This window comes from Trachinotus anak, unplaced genomic scaffold (assembly GCF_046630095.1).
Source record: "Trachinotus anak isolate AG129_WGS33_773 ecotype Australia unplaced genomic scaffold, CSIRO_AGI_Tana_v1 ptg000018l, whole genome shotgun sequence".
NCBI lineage: Eukaryota > Metazoa > Chordata > Actinopteri > Carangiformes > Carangidae > Trachinotus > Trachinotus anak.
In genome coordinates this window covers 2,992,229-3,017,039 of record NW_027273869.1, presented here as the reverse complement: position 1 = coordinate 3,017,039, position 24,811 = coordinate 2,992,229, and the positions used below count along the sequence as shown (strand labels likewise).

The window sequence follows — 24,811 nt, the reverse complement described above, 5'->3', positions numbered from 1 at the left end:
GTAAATGTATAATTATAAGAGTATTGTATATGTGACTAAAATATTTTAATATCTTTTATGGGTGGTACATCCTCAATAAAGTTCCGACCTGAATTTCCGGTGACTAGCGCACAGCGGCGGAAACTCAAAGCTGCTGTGTAATTGTTCAGTTTAGCTGCCGGAGCAGCTCAGTCTTTCTGTGAGGAACAATTTATTCAGATCAAATATGCCGGATTATTTGGGAGACGACCAAAGGAAGACAAAGGAAGAGGAAAAGGATGACGCACCTATCAGAGGTATATCGAAAAAATTCAATTAAATTCTTAAAAACAATGAAATGTTCTTTGCTGAAAAGGAACGTCGGCATTAGCTCAGAAGCTAGCGTTAGCTCAGCTCGTTAAACAAACTGCTATTTGCCACTGGCTAAAATAACTGTTGTCGTTCAGCAAAGGTAACTTTTTTAGATGTCTCTGGTGAAAAGGGTTAACGCTAATATAAATTGTGTAAACATGTATGAAATAAACTGCGCTGCTCAGTTCGACAACAATGCTAGCGGCCTAGCGACAATGTCAGAGTGCAAAATCATTGATGTTGTTTTCATCTTCATCACAGCTTTGGATGAAGGAGACATCGCGCTGCTGAAAACTTACGTAAGTACAACCAATTCCGATCTACCTGCCTTAGCTGTAAAGTTGGCCATATTTACATAAATTGCACTAAACTGTTGCTTGCTGTTTATCGCCAGGGTCAAAGCACCTACTCGAGACAAATCAAACAAGTGGAAGATGACATCCAGCAGCTGCTCAAAAAGATCAACGAGCTCACAGGTGGGTCTTAGAGCCTTAAAAACTCTTTTAATGACGTCAAAGTTCTGATGGTTTGTTTGGTGACTGGATAACGTTGCTGTTTTCTCAGATTTTCTGAGAAATCACTGACTGGATGCTGTGTTGTGCTTGAAGTGTCCACTCTGTTGTTTTTTCTTTGTCAGGCATTAAGGAGTCAGACACCGGCCTGGCCCCACCAGCACTCTGGGATCTGGCTGCTGACAAACAGACGCTGCAGAGTGAACAGCCGCTGCAGGTGGCAAGGTAAAGAAAACCTGGTGATAGCTGTAATCAGATTGTAGTAAGTTTGAGTTGATGTTTATAATAAAAGTAAAATAAAAGATAATTTGGCACTATTTGTTGGATATTTTTGTTTTCGTGCAATTTTTAATATGATATGGGCTGTGATGAAAAAAAAAGCAGGCCTTACATAGCCTCCCTGAAGCTACTGGATATTTGCGCAAGAAGAAAATGTTCCAATGTACCATTATGATTTTCTTTTCCTGCACAGATGCACAAAGATCATCAACGCAGACTCGGAGGACCCAAAATACATAATCAATGTCAAACAGTTTGCCAAGTTTGTGGTGGACCTGAGCGACCAGGTGGCTCCAACTGACATTGAGGAGGGCATGAGAGTCGGGTGAGCCATAATTATTATTTTATAGTATGTAAATTTATTTATCTACGTTAACTAACGAGTGAAACAATCTCTTCTGCTCTTCCAGTGTTGACAGAAACAAGTATCAGATCCATATTCCTCTGCCTCCAAAGATTGACCCCACTGTCACCATGATGCAGGTATGAATCCACTAGAGGACTCATAAAAAATAAGTGTTTGAGTTTTAGATTTCACAATAAAAGTTTTGGACAGAAGTAAGAAAATATGGAAAGTGTTTTTCATTTTTTTAGCACATTTATGATGAATGTGATGGATGAATTTCCAGATGAAAAGAGGCTGCAGTATTTTGTGCAGGAAACCTTTTTCAGCTCTTGTAATGACTCTTTGTCCAAATGTTGTACTGTAGGTGGAGGAGAAGCCTGATGTGACCTACAGTGATGTTGGTGGATGTAAGGAGCAGATCGAGAAGCTGAGAGAAGTGGTCGAGACCCCCCTGCTGCACGTGAGTGCTCACAAATACTCCTCACACCTGTCAACACCTTCTCTGCCACGTGGTGGAGACTGCCCACACCTCCATCCTGCCTGGTCATCATCACTTGTCTTTTTCCTCTCTTCTCCAGCCTGAGAGGTTTGTCAATCTGGGTATTGAGCCTCCAAAAGGCGTGCTGCTGTTTGGGCCCCCTGGCACAGGAAAGACCCTGTGTGCCCGTGCTGTGGCCAACAGGACAGACGCCTGCTTCATCAGAGTCATCGGCTCCGAGCTGGTGCAGAAGTATGTGGGAGAGGTGAGACTGCAGAGGCCAGAGGAGCTCACAGTCAAAGAGCAGCAGCTGTTTAATTGAGAATGTGGACTAACGGATGAATGTTTCTATTTCTCCCGTCTTTGTTTGCAGGGAGCCAGGATGGTGCGTGAGCTCTTTGAGATGGCCCGGACTAAGAAGGCCTGTCTGATCTTCTTTGATGAAATTGATGCCATTGGAGGTGAGACTCGCCCTGATGTGCCACTCTTTTAAATAGTTTTTATAGTGCATCTCTTTAACAGATGCTTCTTGTACAATCCTTTGAAAAACGACCAAAACAGTGCTCACATGAGGACCACTTCAAGAAAAGCAAGATATTTAAAGGGATTACTGATTATTCTAATTAGCAGGTGACACAGGAGTAGATTTTCATTCCTGTCCCATCACAAAAATACTCCTGTCCTGTCCCGTCCCAAACCCATGACAGAAAGAAAAATGTGTGTCCCACCCAATCCAAGAGGAACGACCCCCGTCCCATTAGTGACTCCATTGTTGGCAGTGGTGTTTTTTACAGTGTTTCCCACAGGTTGAGAATTTACTTGTCGTGAATGTTGCAGCGTGAGAATGATGCAGTTTAGAGGGAGAGACTGTAACCTAAACAGATGTCCCCTAAATGCCTCACATGCAACCAGTAGACATGTAATGCATCGTTAAGCCAACTGAGCAGAAAGGATACAAAATAACAAAGACAACAGAATGAGTAGCATTATGTTCCATATAAAGAACATGGTATTTATTCATATTAAAACTGCATATCTATGTATAAAGACTGACCTGTTGTTTTTCCCAGTCACATGATCAGTAGTGAAATTGACTCCCATTACAGAAGTCACGCTGGAATGCATTGATCCACAGGATTCCTGAAAAATCCCATAGAACGGTGTCATATTAACTAAAATAGTTAAACTACCACCTTACATTAAAAAAAAAACGCCTATCATAGTTCATACAATTTTTGTCTTTCGTCCTGTCATGAAATACTGATTATTTTTTAAAAGCAGTGTGAAGAATCAAACTGAATTGACTGAAATAAAATGAATATAGTTGTATAACTACAGTGAGAATAGATTTGAAGTAAGATACAATCCTCCATGTTAACGCAGACTCTTGTCCTGTCTCTGACTGACAGGTGCTCGTTTTGACGACGGTGCCGGAGGAGACAACGAGGTCCAGAGGACCATGCTGGAGCTCATCAACCAACTGGACGGCTTCGACCCTCGTGGCAACATCAAAGTTCTGATGGCCACCAACAGACCGGACACACTGGACCCGGCTCTGATGAGGCCCGGACGTCTGGACAGGAAGATCGAGTTCAGCCTGCCGGACCTGGAGGTGAGCTACATTCTGACAAATCAACCACAACACCAAACTGCACTGGATTAAATCAGCGCAGCTGTTTAATAATACAGTCATTTTTCTTTGATGAACCTCTCGACCTGACTTCTGTTCACTTTGTGTTTAAGGGTCGCACACACATCTTCAAGATCCATGCCCGCTCTATGAGCGTGGAGAGAGACATTCGCTTTGAGCTGCTAGCTCGCCTCTGTCCCAACAGCACTGGTAAGACTGACACAGCAGCTCTCTGCCTGTGCTCTGTCATTTTCCCGCTCACATCCTCCTCTTCTATTATGCTCTACTTCCGTAGCTCCAGTTTACTTGTTTTCCCTTGCTTCCTGTACTGAAGTCATCGTTCCAAGGTCTTTAGACTTGTTCAGTGTGTAGCACTGAGTTATGACCACAAGGGTGCACTGTAACATCATTCTGTCACCATCGAAAACCATGTATCTCCAAATTTAGTGATCATTACAGATTAAAAATTTCATTCTTAAGACAGAAACTATTTTAAAACCCAGTGAACTGTTCATCAAAGATAAAACACCTGGTTGTTTTAACATGAAAGTTGATGTTTTGGAGATTCTTAGTTCTCACAAGACGAGTCAGATTTGATCTCAGCTGCTGATAAAGACATCAGTCTCTATAAACATCTTGTCTAGATGCAGTTTAACCAGCGTGGTTGTATTGAAGTGTAGACGTGAAGACAAAGATCTTGGGCAGATATCGCTCTGCACTCTGTCTGTATCTCAACCAAAACCTATAATCTCCTAAATTTGAGGGTTTTTTTTCTACATGAACCACTGAACTTCCTGTTGGCTGTGTAAGCAGAATCTGCTGTGTGTTTCCTGCCAGGCGCTGAGATCCGCAGCGTGTGCACAGAGGCAGGCATGTTCGCCATCAGAGCCCGCAGGAAGATCGCCACAGAGAAAGACTTCCTGGAGGCTGTTAACAAGGTCATCAAGTCCTACGCCAAGTTCAGCGCCACACCCAGATACATGACCTACAACTGAGTGTGTGTGTGTGTGTTTGTGAGAGAGTTTTCATTAGGCTTTTCACCATCAAAGAAGCTAAAACATCAGTCAGAATATTTTCCTTTTGTTGTCGTTGTTCACTTAAAAATAAAGTTTATTCCAGATTCAAGTCTCAGTGCTTTGTAAAGGAACCACACACATGGTAACTTTAAAGGCATCCTGTGTTATACAGTAACAACTAAAGCTTTTTTAGAAATGATAAAAACAAGTTTTACACTAAAATCTCAACTGTCAGACTGTCACGTTAGTGTCGCACTCAGACTAAAGTGCAAATATATTGTAACAACAAACATGACACTGCTGGTTTAAAGACACAATTAAACAGAAATACAGCTGAAAACATAACTATGAGTATACAACTTCTCAGTAACCATAAATTATAGGTACCAGCATGATGATGATGATGATGATGAGGAGGAGGATGAGGAGGCAGCTTCTGGTCAGTTTCTACCACAAACTGGAGTCTTGGTGACGCTCCCATTACAGTGTCACCTGGATGAGAGCAGCTCACTTTAAATCTCAGTTCTCCCAGCAGAGTAGTGACAATTTCAACATAATAACAACATGTTAAAAGTGCAACTCTAAGACCACCCCCCCAGAGAGAGAGGGAGGAGGCACAGGAATAAGGCTCAAGCATCCTCAGCTGGAGACTTGATCCTGAATTTCTGATTGGCTAAAAGCCTCAAAGTGGCGTCTGTCTCGTTGCTTTGGGCACTTTAAATTTCACAAGGTGGTCAGAATCTGAAGTGCTTCATGAGACGCAAAACAAGCACCTCTGTAAAATATCAGTGAGAGTTCTGTGTAACATCCAAGGAAACACAGTCATCACTCCTGCAGTCAGGACGTGGCGTCTGCGCTGCCGAAGTCAGGACTGCGTCTGTGGTTTGTTCTCAGTTAGGCGTCATCTCTCATCAGGTTGTTTCATTGGCCGGAGCAGCTGCGGGGTGGGACTTTGAGTGTTGACAGTGCAGCACGGCTTCATGGACTGTGGGGAAGACCATGTCTGTTGTCATGACCCCGGTGAAGAACTGTAAGGTGTCCAGCTCAGCCAGTAGGTTTCCTTTAAGATAAAAACAGAGTAGGGAAGAAACCAGTCAGACCAAAGAAACTGTAGGTTCATACAAAAATATTTAGGAGAAGCTGTGTACATGAATCATTTTCCATGAAGGAACCACGTCACAGCCCGACAGCAAAAACCATGAAAAAGATGACTCCTCTCCTGATAAGATTATAGTGAACCTGTTACTCAGTGTAACTCTGCTGTGGAGAACAGAGGGCCTCTCACAAGGAACTGACACTCAGCTGACAGTTTATTAGGAACAACCAGCTAAAACTGATGCAGTCGAATACAATAAATCCTCCTTCATGAAGGTTATGTCCAGTTTCTACTGAAAGAGATGTGCTGATTCAAATGAATGTTATACAGTGTTTCTAATATATAATCTACCCTGAGAGTCAAAATACTGCATACATTTTATTTATTTCGTGCCAAATCATAATCTACAGCATCTCAAGGCACTTTACAGAGTAAGGTTAAGACCTGGATTGGTTTTAGCTAGGTGTACCACACCTTTCCTGACTTTATTATGTCAATAAATTACAACCATTGTTGTGTACCCTCTGAGTTTGTGTATGCAGAGATGAAGCAAAAGTAAAAGATGTGAGATGCTTCCATATTATAATAACCAGTTTAAACTGGGCGTAAACAAGGTATTTTAAAGGTCCCATGTTGTATAAAGGTAGATGTCCATGTGTTTTTGATTATAAAGCAGGTCTAGGTTCTATATTAATACTGTGAAAGTATCAGAGCCTCAGTCCACAGAGAAATGCACACAGCCTGTATTCAGAAACTGAGCTTTAAAACCAGCCGTCAGGACTTCTGGAACTTTGTGATGTCACAACAAAGCAGTCACCACCCTTAGCCATGCTCCAAGCCCCGCCCACCTGGACCCAGCATCCGTCCTTGCGGGATTTGGTTTCTCTGAGTGTTTACCTGAAATCTGCTACATTTTTATTGGATCACTCAGAAAACGTCTCACTGACCTGTTATTACTACAGCTCCAGAGAGAAGCCTGAGAGAGGAGATGTAAAACTACACTGAGATGGTTTTTGGTTCTTAAAACCACAAATATATCTTCTGATGGAGATCAACACTTCAGACACAGGAAAAGTGTAAAACATGGGACCTTTAAAAGTGCTATTCTATCTACTGTATATTTATCCTCCCAAATCCCAATAAAAGACCAATACCTGATATGTCTTATTCCTCTGTGCTACTGAATAGAATTAGAATAGAATAGAATAGAATGCCTTTATTGTCATTGCACGAGCAGTGCGATAAAATTAAAAGTGCTTCAACCGAATCAGTGCAATGAAAACAGGCAATTACACAACAGCTGAGCTCTATTGTTTCCAAAAACTATTAGAACACATCAGTGAATTTGTCATAAAACTGCAGTGGCAGTTACTCTGCCTCCACTGATACACTGAAGAAATGCAGACAAAACTCATCCTGATTACTTACTGCTGCAGCCAGCTATCACCACCCGCACATCCACGGCTGCATATTCCTTAATGACCTGTTGAAACAGACACAGACTTACTGAGATGAAGGTCTGTTTACACATCAGACTGCTACAACAAAAGACATCCTAGAGGCTTTGCTGAACTGAAACTGTAGCAGCAGAGAAAGGAAACCTACAGATTTGAACACCAGCACTTCCCTGCTCCTCATGTGCTGTACACATTGTCCTAACACCTCATTATTAGAAACGTTGTTTTGGTACTCCTGACATTGAAAACAGAAAAAGGAAGAACCTGTTTGATGGCTTTGGCTCCCACAGAGTCGATGAAGTTGACCGGCGTCCAGTCCAGGATGATGGAGTGGATGGCGCAAGGAGGTCTAAGGAAAACAGAGTGCTCTGAGTCTAACGTGGTGCCTGTGTCCTCCGACCGGCCGTTCCTCTGCTCCTCCGCCGCATGGTTGTAGGACACAACCTCATGGGTCACTGCCTCCTTCTTGTACTGGAACCAATCAAAGAAACTGATTTTTGTGAGGGGATTTCAACAAGACAGAAGGTATCCTGGACTAAAACAAAGTGATATATAAAAGATTGTTTTGTGCATTTTTCACAGTGAAACTGTGGGGGAGGGAGCCACAGTTAGAAATGTCCAATTCTACCTTAGGGGCTTTCAGTGGGTGTAAGCTTTGCCAATATACAGTTTGTCTAGCTACTGGGCTCACAACGTCTTTTTTCCCTTCACTGTTACCACAAACAAACAATGGTGTTCATGAGCTGGATGAAAGAAATGCTATGTATATTTTACTGCCATCTTTCATCACAATTTCTTACACACAGAATCCACAAAATTCAATCACTGTCTTTCAGAGCAACAGAGGCCTGAGAAACATGGTCTGTTGAAACCTCCCTGCTACTGTACATCAGCCCGGGAGGCAGCTTTTTCACTCACACAATCCCCTACAAGACAGACACACGAATGCAAATATGCAGCATGTTATATTTACACTGTCAACACATCTGACAGTGTAAATACACTGTAACCATATATAACCAGGGAGAGAGGACAGGAGGGTAGTTCTCACCTTGACACAGAGCTTCGATGGAGAGCTGTGGTTGCTGTTTGCCTTCTCCTGTTTTCTTCTGGCTTTCTCAGCAGCTTCTATGTGTTCAGGGTTTACGTCTGTCTGTGAAGACATCAACAACAGTGGAGAGAAAACTTTTAAAGGTCCCATATTGTATAAAGGTAGATGTCCATGTCTTTTTGGTTCTTAAAATCATGAAAATATCTTCTTATGGATATCAACACTTCAAATAAAACATCAGAGTGTAAAATAGGGCAACTTTAAAATGAACTAAAACAACAATGTACGCTTCCAAATTTGAAACAAGTCAGACAAAATACATCAAATATTTCTGTCTTTGTTTTAGGAAGTTGATACAAATGTGCATTCGTTAAGACGATATCCAAATCCAGGCACTGTTTCCTCTTTGTTGTGGTTTGCTGAAAACATTTTCACATCTGTGAAATTCTCAGAACCATAAATCAAATAACCTGAAGACAGACGACAACATCCACCGCGACTGGAAGGAAGCAACATGGTTATGCTGATTCTAATGTCCTGCTTGACAATTACTGATTGCTACTTCTCTTCCTATCCAGGCCAAGAGCTGACAGACATCACTGACTATATGAAAACCCAGAGGAGTCAATTTTACACCAGATCATTAGCGACCTGATCCATCACCACAGTCACTATAAACCACCATCATTTGCACTGCAGATATGTGAGCGGTACTGATTTCCTCATCTAACTGGCCGGTCGCTGCCCCAGTTTAAAACACTACTCACACCAAACTTGTTAAAAGCAGCTCTTAATTCCTAAGCTTTTATCTTTGGTTTCTACTTTTAGTTTTATTTTCTTTTGTCTGCTTTATGATGTTTAACATACGTATTTGTTATTCTCCCTGTTATAGTTGCCTTGCTGTTTGACACTTTGCCTCTCATCCCTGTGTCTTTCATTTCTTTTTTGTTTTTAGTCTGTACAGCACTTTGTAACTGTTTTAAAATTAAAGTTATGATTATAATCTTACTCTCAGCAAGAAGGTAAATAAGCATATTTTCCAAAATGTATAATTATTCCTTGAAATACAACCTTGTTTCCAAAAAAGTTGGGACACTGTGTAAAATGTAAATAAAAACAGAATACAATGATCTGCAAATCATGTAAACCCATATTTAAAAAATGGTATTATATATATATTTTTTTATATATATATATTCATATTTATTATATTTAAATGCACTCAGACCATCAGTGTGCACACTTACAGATTTAATGAAATACCCCAATACATTAATTAGCAGTTTATTAGGAGCATCTAACTAAAACTAATGCAGTCTAATACAACAGTCCTTAAACTGTTTTAAAGAGTTGTTGAGTCAACTGTATGGTATTTTTGGAGAATGTAGTTTGTGGTGCTGTTGAAATGTTATTTATCTGTTACTTAGTCTACCCTGATTAACATAAAGGCAATGGACAAAATAATAGAAACACCTGCCTGTACAATGCAGTTCAACAGCACCACAAACTGCAGCCTCCACAATGACCATGAAGTTAAAAACAACACCTCTAAAAAAAGTTTCAATAAAAACGAACATTATAACTTGCATGACGGAGGATTTATTACAGGACTGTTGTTCTTTAACAGTCAATCTGCCACCAAATTGTTTTCAAATCCACATAATGACATGTCTCTGGGAAACAGTAATGATGGCTTACATGGTAACAACATTTGTGAATTGTAGATAATTTCACCTTTCAAAACCTGGTGAAAAACACTTTAAGTCCACTGATAATCGATGTGGATCATAATAATAATAAAAAATGTGATAACATTTTTCTAACTCCTGTACAGTACACTGAACACACACACGCACACACACACGGGATAGGATTACCTTCTCCTTGAGGGCATTCACATAAAGGTCACTGTTGGCAAAGTAGATTGAAGAGTTGGAATGGAAAATCTTAATCCCCTCGTATTCAGCAGCCTGGGAACAAAACACAAACCATACGTGTTCAGAGCTAAGAACAACAGACTGGGTGGGAAGTTTTTTATCCTGGGCTCAGACTGTAGTGTTGTTTTTTTTCATACATTCACCTCTTCATATTCATCCACGTCACAGTACAACCCAGTACCTGGAACATGGCCCAAGACAGCACTTTTGGGGCTGAAAGACAAAGAGAGGGGTCAGAGACCTCAACCAAATATTCAGTCTGTATTTACATGCTATGATATGTGACATTAAGTTAATAACACATCCAGGCTGAAAACAAGCAGCTGCCCATGATCAGTACCTCTGTGTTCTGTAGATGACTGTTAGGATGGCAAATGTGATGGCCACCAGGAGGCCGTAATCCAGGCCCAGCAGCACAGACGCTACAAAGGCTACGAGCCAGATGGTCTGAGAGAGAAAACAGAAGAAACAGAAATAAACTAACATAAGTTTTACAAAACAGGTAAAAACAAAAACAGCTACGTCCTTTTTTCCTCCTATGACAGTGAAAAACTGTCACACAGCACATGCTATCACATAGCATGTGATAGAGGCTCATCAGGTCTCATTTCCCTTCAGTAATGGTCGGAAGAAATCATACTCAACCTGACAAAGTTGACTGATGTTTAAAATGATACTTTAAAGGTCCCATATTGTATAAAGGTAGATGTCCATGTGTTTTGATTATAAAGCAGGTCTAGGTTCTATATTAATACTGTGAAAGTATCAAAGCCTCAGTCACTCAAAAAAAGTCAGCCAATCAGAAGAGAGGCTCAGATCCTCTCTTCTGATTGGCTGACTGACCTGTTGTTACTTATATATCTTCTGATGGAGATCAACACTTAAATTAAACACAGGAAGGTGTAAAATATGGGACCTTTAAGGATCTTAAACATGCAAATTTGTAACCGTCAAATTTTTTTTTTTAAAGCAAAATTTGCATATCAGCCTGGAGAAGGGAAACAAAAATTAAAAATCTACAATCACATCATGTTGAACTCCACATGGTTCTCTTTCCACGATGAAAAGGAGTTTCATGGATTAGATGAGATTTCTCTTTACTGTCAAGATTCCTTCTGAGATTTCTCTTGTGTCTCAAACAAACTCTGTTTCTCATACTGTACATTACAAAAACACTTCAGAACAACAGAGTGATGGCAGACAACAGGAAAAGAAAGCATTTCATCCTATGTTTTTGAACATGAAGTAAGAGGCCTGTGTTCTGCCATTTCTGTAACTTGGCCAAAATGTCCTCTACTTAAATTAACAGACAGTCAAGTCAGTACTTTGTGTTCTGATTAAAGATGCAGCATGTGTTGCTCATGGTAACGAGACTATTTCGAGACGTAGTTTAAACCACATCCATCTACTGCAGAACCACAGTCAACTAAAAGCACAGATCAAGACTCTGATCAGCTCATTTTGCATCTTCAGGTTTTCAGAGGCTGCTGCCTGAACAGCTCTGCTGCACAGTGACATTTCTGATGTTAGGTTTGATTTGACACACTCACCAGTTCGATCTTACTGGTCCTCCATAGAGTAGGGATGTCTCTGAACTGTTTGAACATCCCCAACAAGTTAACCATGATGATGGCAGCCAGCGCAGTCTGAGAAACAGAACAGACGATAACAGAACAATACAGAAACACATTAGAAAACATGGACGGTCTTTCATTTTCATGAGGTGAAACATGAAGCATTGACTAGTTTCTGTCACTTAAATTCTGTATCAGTGGAGCTGTCACCACTGTTTCATCAGAGAAGAAAGTAAGTGTCTGCATCTCCAACTGTAACGGCTGGGAGCTCCACAGCTTTACCCACCTGAGGGAGGGGCTGAAAGACAAAACCAATGGCCACCACCACCACCAGCACCACGAGAGACGCCAGCAGGCCTGCGATCTGAACACACACACACAAAGTAATAACTGTGTCAGCATTATCTCGTATTCTAATTACAGTTTTACAACACCAATTTAAAGCAGTTAGTGTGTGTGTGTGTGTGTGTGTCACCTGTGTTTTTCCTCCCGTGCTCTCTTGCACCAGGCTTCTTGACATGGAGCAAGTGATGGCAAAGGTTTGGAAGAAAGAGCTAATGAAGTTACACAGACCGAGGGCAATCAGCTCCTGAAAGCAGAGCGAGTGAAAGAGAGGCCTTGACAGATTCAAACTAATTAAATGGAATGAAAACGTGAACTGGTCCTGCAGCTCGTTAGGCAATGAAAAAATACTCGATGACCTCAAAAATCTACAGTTTGTGGAGAAAAAGGAGGCAGATGATGCTCAGCTGAAGTTACAGTGACTCCTCATCTCCACACATCAGCTATAGAGTTCAACATGTGACTCTACATAACACATCAGACACTGTATCATACAGCATATCAATACTGGGATGGATGGATGGATGGATCCCTAGGGGGAATTCAGAAAGTTCAGTATCTTTTTAATGTTTTACTTCACCTAGCCCTGATTGTGAAACTATGTGACTTGGACAGTGTCAACAACCCAAACACTGAAAAAAACAAGGTCATCTGTTTCCACTGCAGCTCCAACCAAACAAAACAAGACACCTGGTTACTGAGAGAATCTAGTACTGCAGCAACCTGTAACTAACCAGCAACATATTTTGGTTGGAATTAATTTAAATAAAAAGGATGTGACCCACTATGCATTTAACGTGGGATATCAAATGCCTCTATTACTGATAAATATCAAAGGAAACAACATGAAAGGTCGTACTTGAATATGTATCTATGCCATATATTGGTTTAGATATCTCTGCTGTTCTAACCAGAGGGATAGTATAGGCCTGAGTGATACCTGTCTATTAGCCATTTATTATTCTGACTTTGTGTAAATCCTGAGTCTCTCACCTGTGTGAGTGTGAAAGTGTCTGAGTGAATGAGTCTGTGAGCTGAGATCTTCTGCCTTGTTCCTTTTATTTTTATAGCTATTGTTGTTAATGTGTGTTGTTTCAATGTTATTACGTCTTTTGAAAAAAATCAATAAACATACTAAAAAAAAAAAAAAATCAATAAATAAAATAAAAAGGATGTGTTGATACATGTGCTAGCCACTGTGTCCATACCCATGGCAAGAAATCAGCTTTTTCCAGAACAACTCTGAGCTGGGGAAATCAGGTTTCTCTAATTCTCTACCCCAACTAAAGATTAAAAAAAAACAAGTTTCTCTTTTCCATGATTAGGAAATCAGCTTACTGGAAAAGGCAGAGTGTAACCCGGTTCAAATATTGATCCATGATAGAGTCCATTGTGCCAGGACCTGCAGCCTATCAGCAGCGCTCAGATGTCTACACTCACCTGGTTGCCATCCACACTGTACCCGTGCTTCAGGGCAAAGATCTTGGCCAGTGAGATGCCCATTGAGAATCCTACAATGGCTACAGCGAAGGAGTCTGTGACCAGACTGGGTAACAGAGAGAACTGTGGGGCAGCAGGGGGGAGAAGCCTGAGAACGCAGAAGAAAACATTTGTAGTACATCCATCCCTGTGTGCAAATGTTTTTCAGATGCGGTGTTATAAGGATTCCTTTTACAGAACTACAGAATAAGGGTCCGAAACTACAAAATGAATACAACTGATACACTGAACAAAAATATAAACGCAACACTTGCGCCTTTGCTCCCATTTTTCCTGAGCTGAAATAAAAGATCTAAGAGTTTTTCTAAGCACACAAAAATCTGCTTCACGAATGTGATTAAATCCGTGTTAGTGAGCGTTTTTCCTTTATCAAGATCATCCATCCACCTGACAGGTGTGGTATATCAAGATGCTGATTACACAGCATGATGATTGCACAGGTGCGACCTGACCTGGTCACAATAAAAGGCCACTTTAAAATGTGTACTTTTATTTTGAAAAAAACACATTAATTAGAAACTGAACTATGGATTTCTAGAGTTAGGGTTCTGATCCACGGCCCTCGCCCACAAAAATGCAGATCTGTTTCCAAGGGCATAAGAAATCCACAGTTAAGTACCTAATAAATGTCTTTTTTCAAAATAAAAGTACACATTTAAAAGACGAAAAACCCTCTGTGTGTAGAAAAAGTGCTGCATTTATATTTGTGTTCAGTGTATATGAAACACAAGGGCTATGGTACATGGTCCCATCTGAAATACACCTCTCAGGAACCCCTCTGACAATGAGAACCCAACCACCTACCCTGTCGGTATCTTCCCCACCACATCCACCTTGTAATCTTCTGACAAAGACAGGCCGTACGAGATGCTGGTTGACACGATGACGACAACGATCTCTCCAGGAATGGGAATTGGCAGTTTCTTTTTGAAGCGCTCATTGATGTCTTTGATGCCGTACAGGAAGACGAGACACACAAGGCCCAGGATGAGAGTGGTGACGTTGGTGTTGGCGATGTCACTGAACACTTCCTTGACGCTCTAGGGTATCAGAAATAGGACAGTTTGATCAATTCTGACACATTAAAGTGATCTTCTTTTTTGATTTGGCAAACATACAACAACAAAGCCTCCAGATGGCATTAAACTCACATAAATAGCAGAGAGGGGTCCACTAAAACGCTGCGTCTTCACCCCCAGCAGGTACTTTAGCTGGGAGACGACGACATGCACAGATGCTGCTGTGGTGAAACCTCGCACCAGGGGCTCTGTGAGGTAGATTGCCACAAAGCCAAACCTGAGAAGACCCAACACGATCTGAAAGGAGGGAACGAGAAATGAAGAAAGCAACAAGAGAGAGGTAAGTGGAAAAGGACAAGCTACATAGCTTTGTTTCAAATAAAAACATTAAATCAGGATGTGGACACGTCAACAGTGACTCAGTCGTCCCGCTACTTTGAGGAAACAGTGTTTTTTGAGTGTGAGAAGATTTGAGCAAACTGTATCACGTTACTGTGACGTTCTCACCAAATAAACAGACTCTCTGTGGGGGTTGAAGGCAGATCAACAGCAGCTCTCAGCTGCTCACTGAGCAGTGTGTGGGTTGCTTTGACACCAACCTGGATGATTCCCACCAGGGTCGTGAGCACCACGGCCACCTGGACCCTCCTGGCGTCACGAGCCTCCACGTCCACGACAACGGACATGTTGGATCCGTTTGCAGGCTGGACGTAAAACATTGAATCTGGAGCTTCCCTCACGGCAACACCCCCGATCATGAGACTTATCACTGCAAAGGTGCCTGCAGGTCACATGCACAAACAAAACTTCTTCTGTGATTTTGTTTGACTTTGTTATTTCATGTAGGTATCTGACCTCTGAGCAGATCAGTTACTCCCTCTCTTTTCATTTCTAAAGGTTGAGGGGGTTTAGTTTCTTGTAACTTGTCAAAAGGACTCATAGGTTAAACTGACACTTGAGATGACTTGTATCTTATTCAAGAAGAGAAAGTAGCCATATGGATGAGAAGTTTGAGAGGTTTCATAATCCTGCTGCTCAGGTCATCTTGAGCTGCAGAGAGCACAACAAAGCTTCTAATCTTCAGAACTAATTGAGCTAATCCCCGTGTGTGAGACAGAGACCGTCGGCAGTGGACATGTGAAAAGGGCCACAGGCTCAACATTAAGACACTTCACAGCGTGGGGACTGGATTAGAACATCACTGGGGAAATGAGGAATAGAAAATGCAGCAGGTGTCTCTGAGTTTTTGTTTTTTTTTTGTTTTGTTTTTTTTTATTTAAAAGGTCCCACATTTTAACTTCTGTGTTTTATTGGAAGTGTTGATCTCCATCAGAAGATATATTTCTGGTTTTAAGAACCAAAAACCATCTCAGTGTAGTTTTACATCTCCTCTCTCAGGCTTCTCTCGGAGAAGCTCTGATCTTGTTTTCTGAACGATCGAATAAAAATAAAGCAGATTTCGGGTAAACACTCAGAGAAACCAAATCCTACGCGGTTGGATGATGGGTCTAAGTGGGCGGGGCTTGGGGCGTGGCTGAGAGCAGTGCATTAGTCTGGTTTATATTACTGCAGGTAGTGCTGCTTATCATGTGCAAAACTGGAGTCCAGTTAGTAATATGATGGAAGAGGTTGGCTGAGCGCCCAGTAGTAAAATACATCAATATACTCAGTTTTGACAACTTCTGTACTTAAATGAAAACACGAGAGCGTGAATATAAAGTATTACACAGACAACATGGAGTCAAAATCAGCTGCATCTGTGCTAAGATGAGCAGGACTGTGAGAGGATGGACATGCACTTGGGTCTGTGAAGTTAAGGGGTAAGAATAACCTGTTAGGATGAAGTACAGTCAAACCTTGTATAATCTATGCAACATTATGCCACATGTCTTATCAGTCGCGCAGACACACAGTCTCTTATCATTGTTGACCTTCACTGCAGGAAAACCAAACACCAGCGTCCTCGGTTAAACATCATTATGTCTGAATCATGTACATATTTTACCTTAGCCCTACTTAAGTCCACGCTCGGTCCTGTACAGTATCAAGACTTCTTAAGAGTGTGTGTGTCTGTGTGTGTGTGTGTGTGTGTGTGTGTGTGTGTGTGTATCCCTTTGAGTGAAAAGGCCACCTTGCCCAGCACTTGAACAGGAGCCCAGTTATTCCCTCGCACCCTCTGCCAGAAGTTAAGGGATCATTTCCACAGTAACCTGCTATGAGACGAAGCTTTGTGAAGAGGCCGTTTTACAGTGCAGCCGGCTGCTCCCTGTTGTGTGTTCATTGTTCGGTTCAGTTCAGATCTTTTGTTTAAAAAAGGCTCAGCAGGTCTAGTTGATTACACCGATTTGTCAGATGAACTCATAGGTCAGAGCTGACATTTGAGACGACCTAGGAGAGAAAGTGGCCGCGTGGTTGAGGTGTCAGAGAGAGGGATAGCAGTTTCACAACTCGACTGCTCATGTCAGCTGAGAACATGGTTATAACATCTCAGCAGAAACGTGCAAATGCTACTTCACGGACTGCTTCAAAGACTGCTTCAACTTTCATGTCTGGATCAATGTGTAACCCATGAATCTTGAGACAGGGAGCCCTACTGTTCTCAAGTCACACACACACACACACACACACAATGGGGATGACAAGTGTCACGGAGATCGAGACACACATACATGTAATTATTTACTCAAAGTCCCACACGTGTATGTACAGTATGTGATTAGTACAACTCAGCCATGCAGACGCATGTACAGTAGATGCTCACGTGTGACTCCTAACACACAAGTACACATCTGTGTGTGCGCGTCCTGTAACTGCATGGCCACACACACATGCAGGGTTACAATGAATTATAAAGGCAAAGAAAACGAGAAAGGTAAGTTTGTGTTTGGCCATTTCTACAGCAATTGTGGATTTAAACGTACAGTAAATTGGAACTTCTGCCAATAAGAACCTCTCAAACAAACAGAAGACAACATTCAGTGATGTCGCAACGTGTTGAACCAGACGTTAAGGAGGTTTTTAAGAGCAGCTGAATTATCCAAACAATTGTCCTCGTCTCCTTAAATGAACCAAGGAATTAGAATCGGTAAAAACACTGAATAAAGCAGGGTAAAAAAATTTTAAAAAATAAAATAAAATCAGTGATTCACCGACGCTCTTCAGCAGACACAGGAAGTCTCAGAGCAGCTGGAAGCTGAACTCTCTGACATTTGCTCAGCTTTTTTCTCTCATGACTTCAGAATCAGGCGGCCGATGACTAAAATCTGCTTAAAAAAATGTAGACGAAAACGACCAAAGTGTGAAAAGTGAATCTTAAAATATGACTTAAAACTGGATAAAAGTCCATTTTCAGCTTCTGGCGGGAAACAACAACACTGACACATGAGAATAGAGGATGTGACATTATTGACAGGCGACCAATGAAACAGAGCATTACTGCTAATTGATGGAAAACTCAGCATCATATATAACATAGGTCTAATTGGTTTTAAACATTTCAATCTGGAAAGTTGCATATTATAACTTTAATGTTTAAAAAACTGAATGACATGGGGTTAGACATCTACAGGAGCCCGTTTCCAAGAAAGAGTTTGGAAAAGGTTGAGCAAGTGACAAAGGTTGGGTCGTCCTAAGATTCAATGCTGTGTTCTAGAAACAACCCTCACTGGCTATTCATTAAATGCCTCAACCTACACAGCCATGGTCTGATTATGATTTAGCAACCATTAACTACATGAGCCAGGACTGAGACAGGCATATGTACTGTGTAGTTTCGCCCAGTGTGTGATAGTGGGTCCTGAATGCTACCAGAGTTTATAGTTCCTGAATCTGCACTAATCATAGTTGGTGGGACCCACCACAGCTGGCAGGAGGAGGTGTATGGCCCAGACACAAAGCCTCCACCAGAACCTTTCAGGTCATGTCTCACCTACTGATATGTGTCTGGACGTGCCGAAGAAGGTGTAGAGCAGAACGGGGTAGAATGAGGCGTACAGACCATACACTGGAGGCACAGCAGCCAGCATGGCGTAGGCTAGACCTGTGGGCCAGGAGAGAGAGACAGAGAGAGACAGAGAGAGGTGGAAATAAACTGAACAGTCACATTGCATCACAACCTCAGAGCTACAGTTGTACCAAAACAAAGGCAGTGTGAAGCCAATAGCAGCCCCTCAGGAGTTGGCAGCTGGCCCTTCGCACAACGTTGAACCCTTATGTCATTCCAGACACACAGCGGTGCTGCTGCAGCTGCAGGGAACTGACCTTGAGGGAGCTGCACGACCCCCGTGCTGAGACCTGAGACCACATCCGAAAACAAGTACTGCTTGACTGGATAGGATGGCAGCCATATCAGAATGGGCAGGAAGCTCAGAGCTGCTGCCTTGGCCCTCTGTGACGAACACCTATGAGATGAGACAAAAGAGCCATTTTGCATCAGTTTGTAAAAAAAAATATATATATCAGGCTTTTTGCACACCATCATACTTTTTAACCACAGAAAGTTTTTCCTTCAATCTGGTTCATTGATGTCTTTTCACCTGTAGTTCTGGGCCCCAGCAAGGGCCCCTCTTGGAAAGATAAAAATTTGATACGACACACCATCCTTTCCCTTTAACTTAGGGGAAATATTTTTGCTTCACTCACCTGATTCCTAATCACCTGTATACACATAAAGTTAGCACATCTTTATGGGTAAACACCGACACGACATTCCAACATCCTCCCAAAGACAAAACAATCAGCATGAGTGAGACGGGAGGGTTATGTTTCCTGAGGGATTAAACTTGAGAAATACAGCTATAAAATGGATCAATCACATCAGCACAGGATGTTGTTTTTACCATTTACTGCCCTTTACTGATTTAAAGGTCATAAAGAGAAATCCAAACCGGTGATACACTGCTCATTCATTGTTAGTCACTCTGGCAGAGAGCAGCAGCTAAATGCTAAATCAGGCAGAACATTGTAAGAGATTTTTCTACATTCTAATCCTTGCATTTGCATTAACATGGTCACATTTTAGTCTTAGCTACAACAACACACTACACTCAGAGTTTCAGGGCCCCAAGGGCCAGCTGGAGGATATACAAGAAATCTTTTATTCCCTTGTGTAAACAAAATGCATTTTTGCATTTCTATGTAAATGTTACGTAATATATCCACTCAGACAGTAGGTGTGAAACAGCTAGCACGTGGCTGTGCAGTGCAGGAGAAACATCTGTTTCCTTAAAAGAAGATGTTACACAGTTGTACAGAACTTCAGAGGTAGTTTGCCACAAATATTATCTAACCTGTGTCTTTTTGTGGATTAGGAAGGGGAAATGTGACTTTAAAAAAGTCCTCCTCTACTCTGTCCCTCCAAAAGTGACAGGATACACCTCCACATGAAAGCAGAAAAACTGGTCTTAAGCCTCAGCAGTCACTGTCATTTACATCTAAGCACAAGGCACAACCTTTTAACGGTGTTTCTAACACCCATAAAAGCCTGAGGAAGAGTGATCACAAGAGCTCAAAAATCTTATTTTGAGAATAAAAAGGGCTTTTTATTCTCAAAATAAGAAAACTTCCCCTTTTCTTTCAGTGGTGGTGCTGTAAACTGCCACCAACCAGCTGACAGTTATCAAGCAGAACTGTCAAACATTATCCATTTCCTGCTTCTCATAACTTCTCAAACACATAAAGTTTTATAAAATGTTTTATGTCATTATTCATTAAATACATTTGGATTGTTAATCAGACAAAACATGAAGTTACATAGTAATAAGTCACCTTGTGTTAATAATAATAATAATAATAATAATAATAATAATAACAAAGGAGATTCAATGAAAAGTATCATAAGTTGCTGCTCTCAAAACACCCAGCATACAAATGTATACCTGACACTTAGATTATGCTACATAAACCTGGTCAGACTAGATTAACTTGCTGGCTTGTGTTTTCATTATCAGTTAATGTCTTTCACAATTTCTCTGGCACCAAAGCACTGTCTGCCATTTGCTTGTTTTGTCTCCCCAACAGTCTTAAGTAATCAAATCCCCACTCACATTAAACAAAATAAATCTTCACAATCTAAACACTGCAACCAACAAATACATTTTTTTTAATCAACATAACTTCAACCCCCAGAATTCTACATTTGTGCTTTTTTTCCTGCATCCAACTTACTGAGCTACTTAGGAATGTATCTGGATCAGGATTTACCTAAGCTGCTTCAACATGTTTCTAAGGAGAACTTCAGTGGGACAAATCAAGAGGTACTTTCTCTGTGCAAACTTACCGAAACTGGTGTGCCAGCCTCTCTCGGAGGGTGGTGGACTTCTCTTTGCGGGAGAGAACCTGCGACCGGATGATGGATTCATTATAGACTGGACGCTCGATCCTGTACATCAGCTGTGAGTCTGCACCCTCCCTGGCTGCCACTTCTTCTTGCTCCATACCAGAGACAGGATGGGTGAATGTGTCGAGTCAGTGTGTGTGTCTCTCCAGTGTTGTTATCTCCCCCACTCTCACGTCTCTGTCATTGTTCTGACCAGTGTATCTTCATTCCTTTAACCGCTCCAACGCTGATCTGTCTGCACTTCCTCTTTTTCTGCTCAGAGGGTAAGAGAAGACCAGATAGTCATCATTGCAACACTACGTACGTGATAGCAAGAGCTGGAGTGATGACAACCAACCAGGACTCTGTGTTTGGTTTATTTTTTTGTGTTGATAAAAGGAGAGTTATTGGATTTATCTACCTTAGATATTAGGTAAATGTTTAGCCTTTGGCCAGTCTATGCGACAGCAGGGGTGGTGTCATACGTCATCTATTGTTGGTTAACAAACTCATATGGCGTCAAGTTTCCTCTGGGTTTGGAATTAAGTGACAATATAGATGATAATGCTGCTATTGCTCCAGCATGCTATAATTTTCATCCTCAAAACTGAGGCAGACGCATTGTACCAAACATATTCTGGTGTTTATTTGTAGTTTTTTCCTCTGTTAGAAAATGGAGCAGGCGACCTGTGTGTACCTTTCAGAGCTGCACTTGTTGACCCCTGCTCATCACTTTTTATCAACTCTGACGCAAACCCATGCGAGCCTCGACCTTCTTCCCGTTTTCTCTCACTTTCGTTAGCTCGCTAACGCGATATCTGTCAAATTCAAGAGTGACTTAAGAAGTCAATTTAAAATGTGAGACAAAAAAATATAACCCTAATGTTCTGGTTAAATGTATTTAACAGTGTGCAACCCGGACCACACTACACCCGCCGTGACAGTGGACGTGTGTTTCAAGCATTTATGCTAGCACAGGGATGGTACAGGCTCTTACCTCCGTGCTCCTGCAGCTCTGTGAGGATGCTGCCCGCTGAGGGATAATATGAATTTACAAACTATCCTCCTCAGTTGAAGTTTAACAGCGGGAATGACCTTTAATGACTGCGGACCGCAGCAACCGTTTACGACGCGCCACAGATAGTATGCGCTGAAAGGATGAATCACTCCATAGTGAAATTTCCCTCCACCTTCCGGTCTGCAAAAGATGGGCGTTGTTCCTCACGCATGCGCTCTCCCCTTGCAGTGAGCCGGTTTGTAGTCCTAAAATTTGTGGGAAGGTTTCCAATCTTTTAGTGCCCCATAGTTTTCCGTTTTACGTATTTATTAAGCTATGCATTTTTACCAGATATTGGCTTTCTTTTAAGGCAGACCTGTGTGTTGAACAGATGTTAAAATGAGGCTAAAATATGTGTTGAGTGGGGGGCATTATCTTTATGATATTCATTCATTTTTTAAATTCAGTTTATTCGTTATCTCACTGTGTTGAATGCAAATCCTACATCTATTTTCACTAGTTATCAAAACAGTGGAAAATCTCTCCTAAAAATACAATAAAAAGTAAAAGTGTTAAAAAAGAGACATCACTGGAGAACTCAAGAATCATGGAGACAGGCTAATGGGCCCATGGACACGGACAAGAGCTCATGGACTCGTCGGTTTATATTTTAACAGTTTTCAGGTGAACCACTTCTATAAAGAGCTATTATGTTGGTTGAAAAGACCCAGCCCCACCCCAACCCTTCTAATTTTATATGTCATATGAATTGTTATATCTTGTTAATTCAGTTTAATGGTCAGTTATACTTTCAGTAAATTCTATTTCCCCACATGAATTCATGGTGTGTCAAAGCCTTTTCTGCTGTGTGAAGGAGAAATACTCTGTGTTTTACATGTCTGGGTCACAAACCACAACGCATTCATCTGGGTAACAACTAAACTAAAATGTGTCTCTAATAAAGAGTAGCCTATTGAAAAGTATTAAAATAATGTTTACTGGTTAATCAGATTCTGCATCTTTATTTATTTACTATTTACTTATTCTTTGAGTTTTCTCAATGTAAATCAGGCCATTTTTAAGACCGATGGACTGAGCAGCTTGATAAATTTGTTTAAATGAAAAAAGGTAGCTTATTGGCACAGGTATCGATACCCACCCCTAGTCCATTATTATTTATATTTTATTGGACTTAGGATTGTTGAATTTGAATATATTGATATAGAAGGTGATAGCTGTGAAATAATATTCATGTGTGAGTTTTTAATTGTGGCATATCACTCCAATTTCTACAACCCCCCCAAAACCCCATAAAGGCGTTCATTACTACTATTGACTGAGACATCACAGCCACTGGGGCTCCCATACATAGATATTCCTTCTTCATAATCAATGCATGTCTTTAAGATAATAATAGAATATAATACAATACTTTGATGCAGAAGCATGATGTGTCTGCCTCTGGCTACGCTGAGTGATGCAAAATGTAGTCAGTGGTCTGGTGATGACATGGTTTTATCCCAGGCCCCGGGCATAATAATAATAATAATAATAATAATAATAATAATAATAATAATAATAATAATAATAATAATAATAATAATAACAGCAATAATAATAATAATAATAATAATAATAATAATAACTCTTATTTGTATAGTACTTTCATACAAGAAATGCAGCTCAAAGTGCTACAATAAAGAAATTGCATGCACTGCATGCGTCACATGAAATTAGAGATAGAATGAACATGATAACAGACAGAACAGACAGAAAGTCAATTAATAATAATAATAATAATAATAATAAATAATCAATAATAATAATAATACATAATACAAAATAAGATTGAAAAAAGATTTTAAAAAATAGAACACATAGAATAGAACATATACATGTTGAGAACTTCAAAATCTACCCATTTGCAAATGTAATATATTGCAATTGAAGTTCAATTTCCAAAACTGAATTTCCATATATGAAATATATGTGCATAAAATAAAAACACACATACAAATTATATGGGAACTTGGATTAAATTAAAGATTAATGATTAACAGATCATTAATAGAAATGAATGAGAAAAACATATAGAATTGTATACATATGTTGTTTTGATAAACGTGCATGTATAAATGAGATATGTATCGTTAACATTAACATATGAATTATGAAGGATTTATATTGAGAAGATTCTTTGATCATATGAAATCTATGGTGCAGGCCTAAGATGAGAGCGGAGTTACGTTTCTAAAAGCAGCGTCAGAGTGAGCGCTCTTTGCTTCTTGTGGCTCTCTGTCTGTGTGGGGGCCGGGAGCCGGATGATGAAGGCAGACCACATGCCTCGGCATGCAGTAGTCAGGGCGCTTCCCCCGGCGCCTGCTGTGCGTTCCACATGGCCCGAGAAGACATGAATGAATGTGGATGTGAACCCCCCCATCTTTCCACTCACCGTATGTTACCTCCTTTTACTGTAACCCACACCCCATTTCCGTTTACCCACACATGGTGATGATGATGAAGAAGTGAATGGTGAAAGTTTCACACCAGCCTACTTGTTTCTGATTTACTTGCGACTGGTTTTACATGTGATGTTTTGCCTGGAAGGTTTGGTTTGCTTCTGAGAAAATACACCAAGATCCTCTGTAACTACTCAGAACTGCCACCACACAAGACATCTATTTACAAAGGTCTTAGATTATAATGATGAATTGGTCCTTCTGTGCTGCTCCATTTAAGATAGACTTGGCCTCATCTATAAAAAAAAGAGGAAAATACAACAAGCTGTTCATACAGAGTATTTAGTCTCAGGTTTACTAATGAGATTAGCTGCACTGGTGCCGTCTGTGTTTCTGTGTTAACATCTTGTTTCCAGGAGGGGGCAATAACGGCCAAAGGGGTAACCAACTTTCCTGAAGGGGCGAGTTCAAG

The 24,811-nt window shown here is 40.9% G+C and overlaps 2 protein-coding genes across 2 annotated transcripts; one reads left to right on the top strand and one right to left on the bottom strand.

Moving 5' to 3' along the window:
• Positions 1-112: 112 nt before the first annotated feature.
• psmc2 (proteasome 26S subunit, ATPase 2) lies at positions 113-4,695 on the top strand. The gene is made up of 12 exons (XM_071502921.1): positions 113-275; positions 592-629; positions 725-806; positions 968-1,067; positions 1,315-1,446; positions 1,532-1,604; positions 1,832-1,927; positions 2,046-2,210; positions 2,319-2,406; positions 3,355-3,557; positions 3,689-3,785; positions 4,413-4,695. Exons 1-12 carry the CDS (start codon positions 206-208, stop codon positions 4,568-4,570), a joined length of 1,302 nt encoding a protein of 433 aa, XP_071359022.1. The 5' UTR covers positions 113-205; the 3' UTR covers positions 4,571-4,695.
• On the bottom strand, positions 4,654-22,099 carry slc26a5 (solute carrier family 26 member 5). The gene is made up of 18 exons (XM_071502917.1): positions 21,881-22,099; positions 20,845-21,156; positions 18,828-18,967; positions 18,496-18,606; positions 15,167-15,348; positions 14,700-14,864; positions 14,353-14,588; positions 13,489-13,636; positions 12,182-12,295; positions 11,993-12,070; positions 11,683-11,778; positions 10,473-10,579; positions 10,276-10,345; positions 10,073-10,165; positions 8,196-8,297; positions 7,409-7,615; positions 7,116-7,170; positions 4,654-5,651 (listed from the first exon to the last, which is right to left on the bottom strand). The coding sequence occupies exons 2-18, from the start codon at positions 21,000-21,002 to the stop codon at positions 5,503-5,505; spliced, it is 2,211 nt and encodes a 736-aa protein (XP_071359018.1). The 5' UTR covers positions 21,003-21,156; positions 21,881-22,099; the 3' UTR covers positions 4,654-5,502.
• Positions 22,100-24,811: the final 2,712 nt, after the last annotated feature.

Excerpts from the sequence above, each read along its gene's own strand:
- psmc2 (XM_071502921.1), top strand. The coding sequence starts at position 206 with ATGCCGGATTATTTGGGAGACGACCAAAGGAAGACAAAGGAAGAGGAA. Across the intron at positions 1,447-1,531 it reads GAGGAGGGCATGAGAGTCGG|TGTTGACAGAAACAAGTATC; the intron begins GTGAGCCATAAT and ends CTGCTCTTCCAG. Across the intron at positions 1,928-2,045 it reads TCGAGACCCCCCTGCTGCAC|CCTGAGAGGTTTGTCAATCT; the intron begins GTGAGTGCTCAC and ends TCTCTTCTCCAG.
- slc26a5 (XM_071502917.1), bottom strand. The coding sequence starts at position 21,002 with ATGGAGCAAGAAGAAGTGGCAGCCAGGGAGGGTGCAGACTCACAGCTG. Across the intron at positions 18,968-20,844 it reads AGGCTGGCACACCAGTTTCG|GTGTTCGTCACAGAGGGCCA; the intron begins GTAAGTTTGCAC and ends CTCATCTCATAG. Across the intron at positions 5,652-7,115 it reads GGTGATAGCTGGCTGCAGCA|GAAACCTACTGGCTGAGCTG; the intron begins GTAAGTAATCAG and ends TTTATCTTAAAG.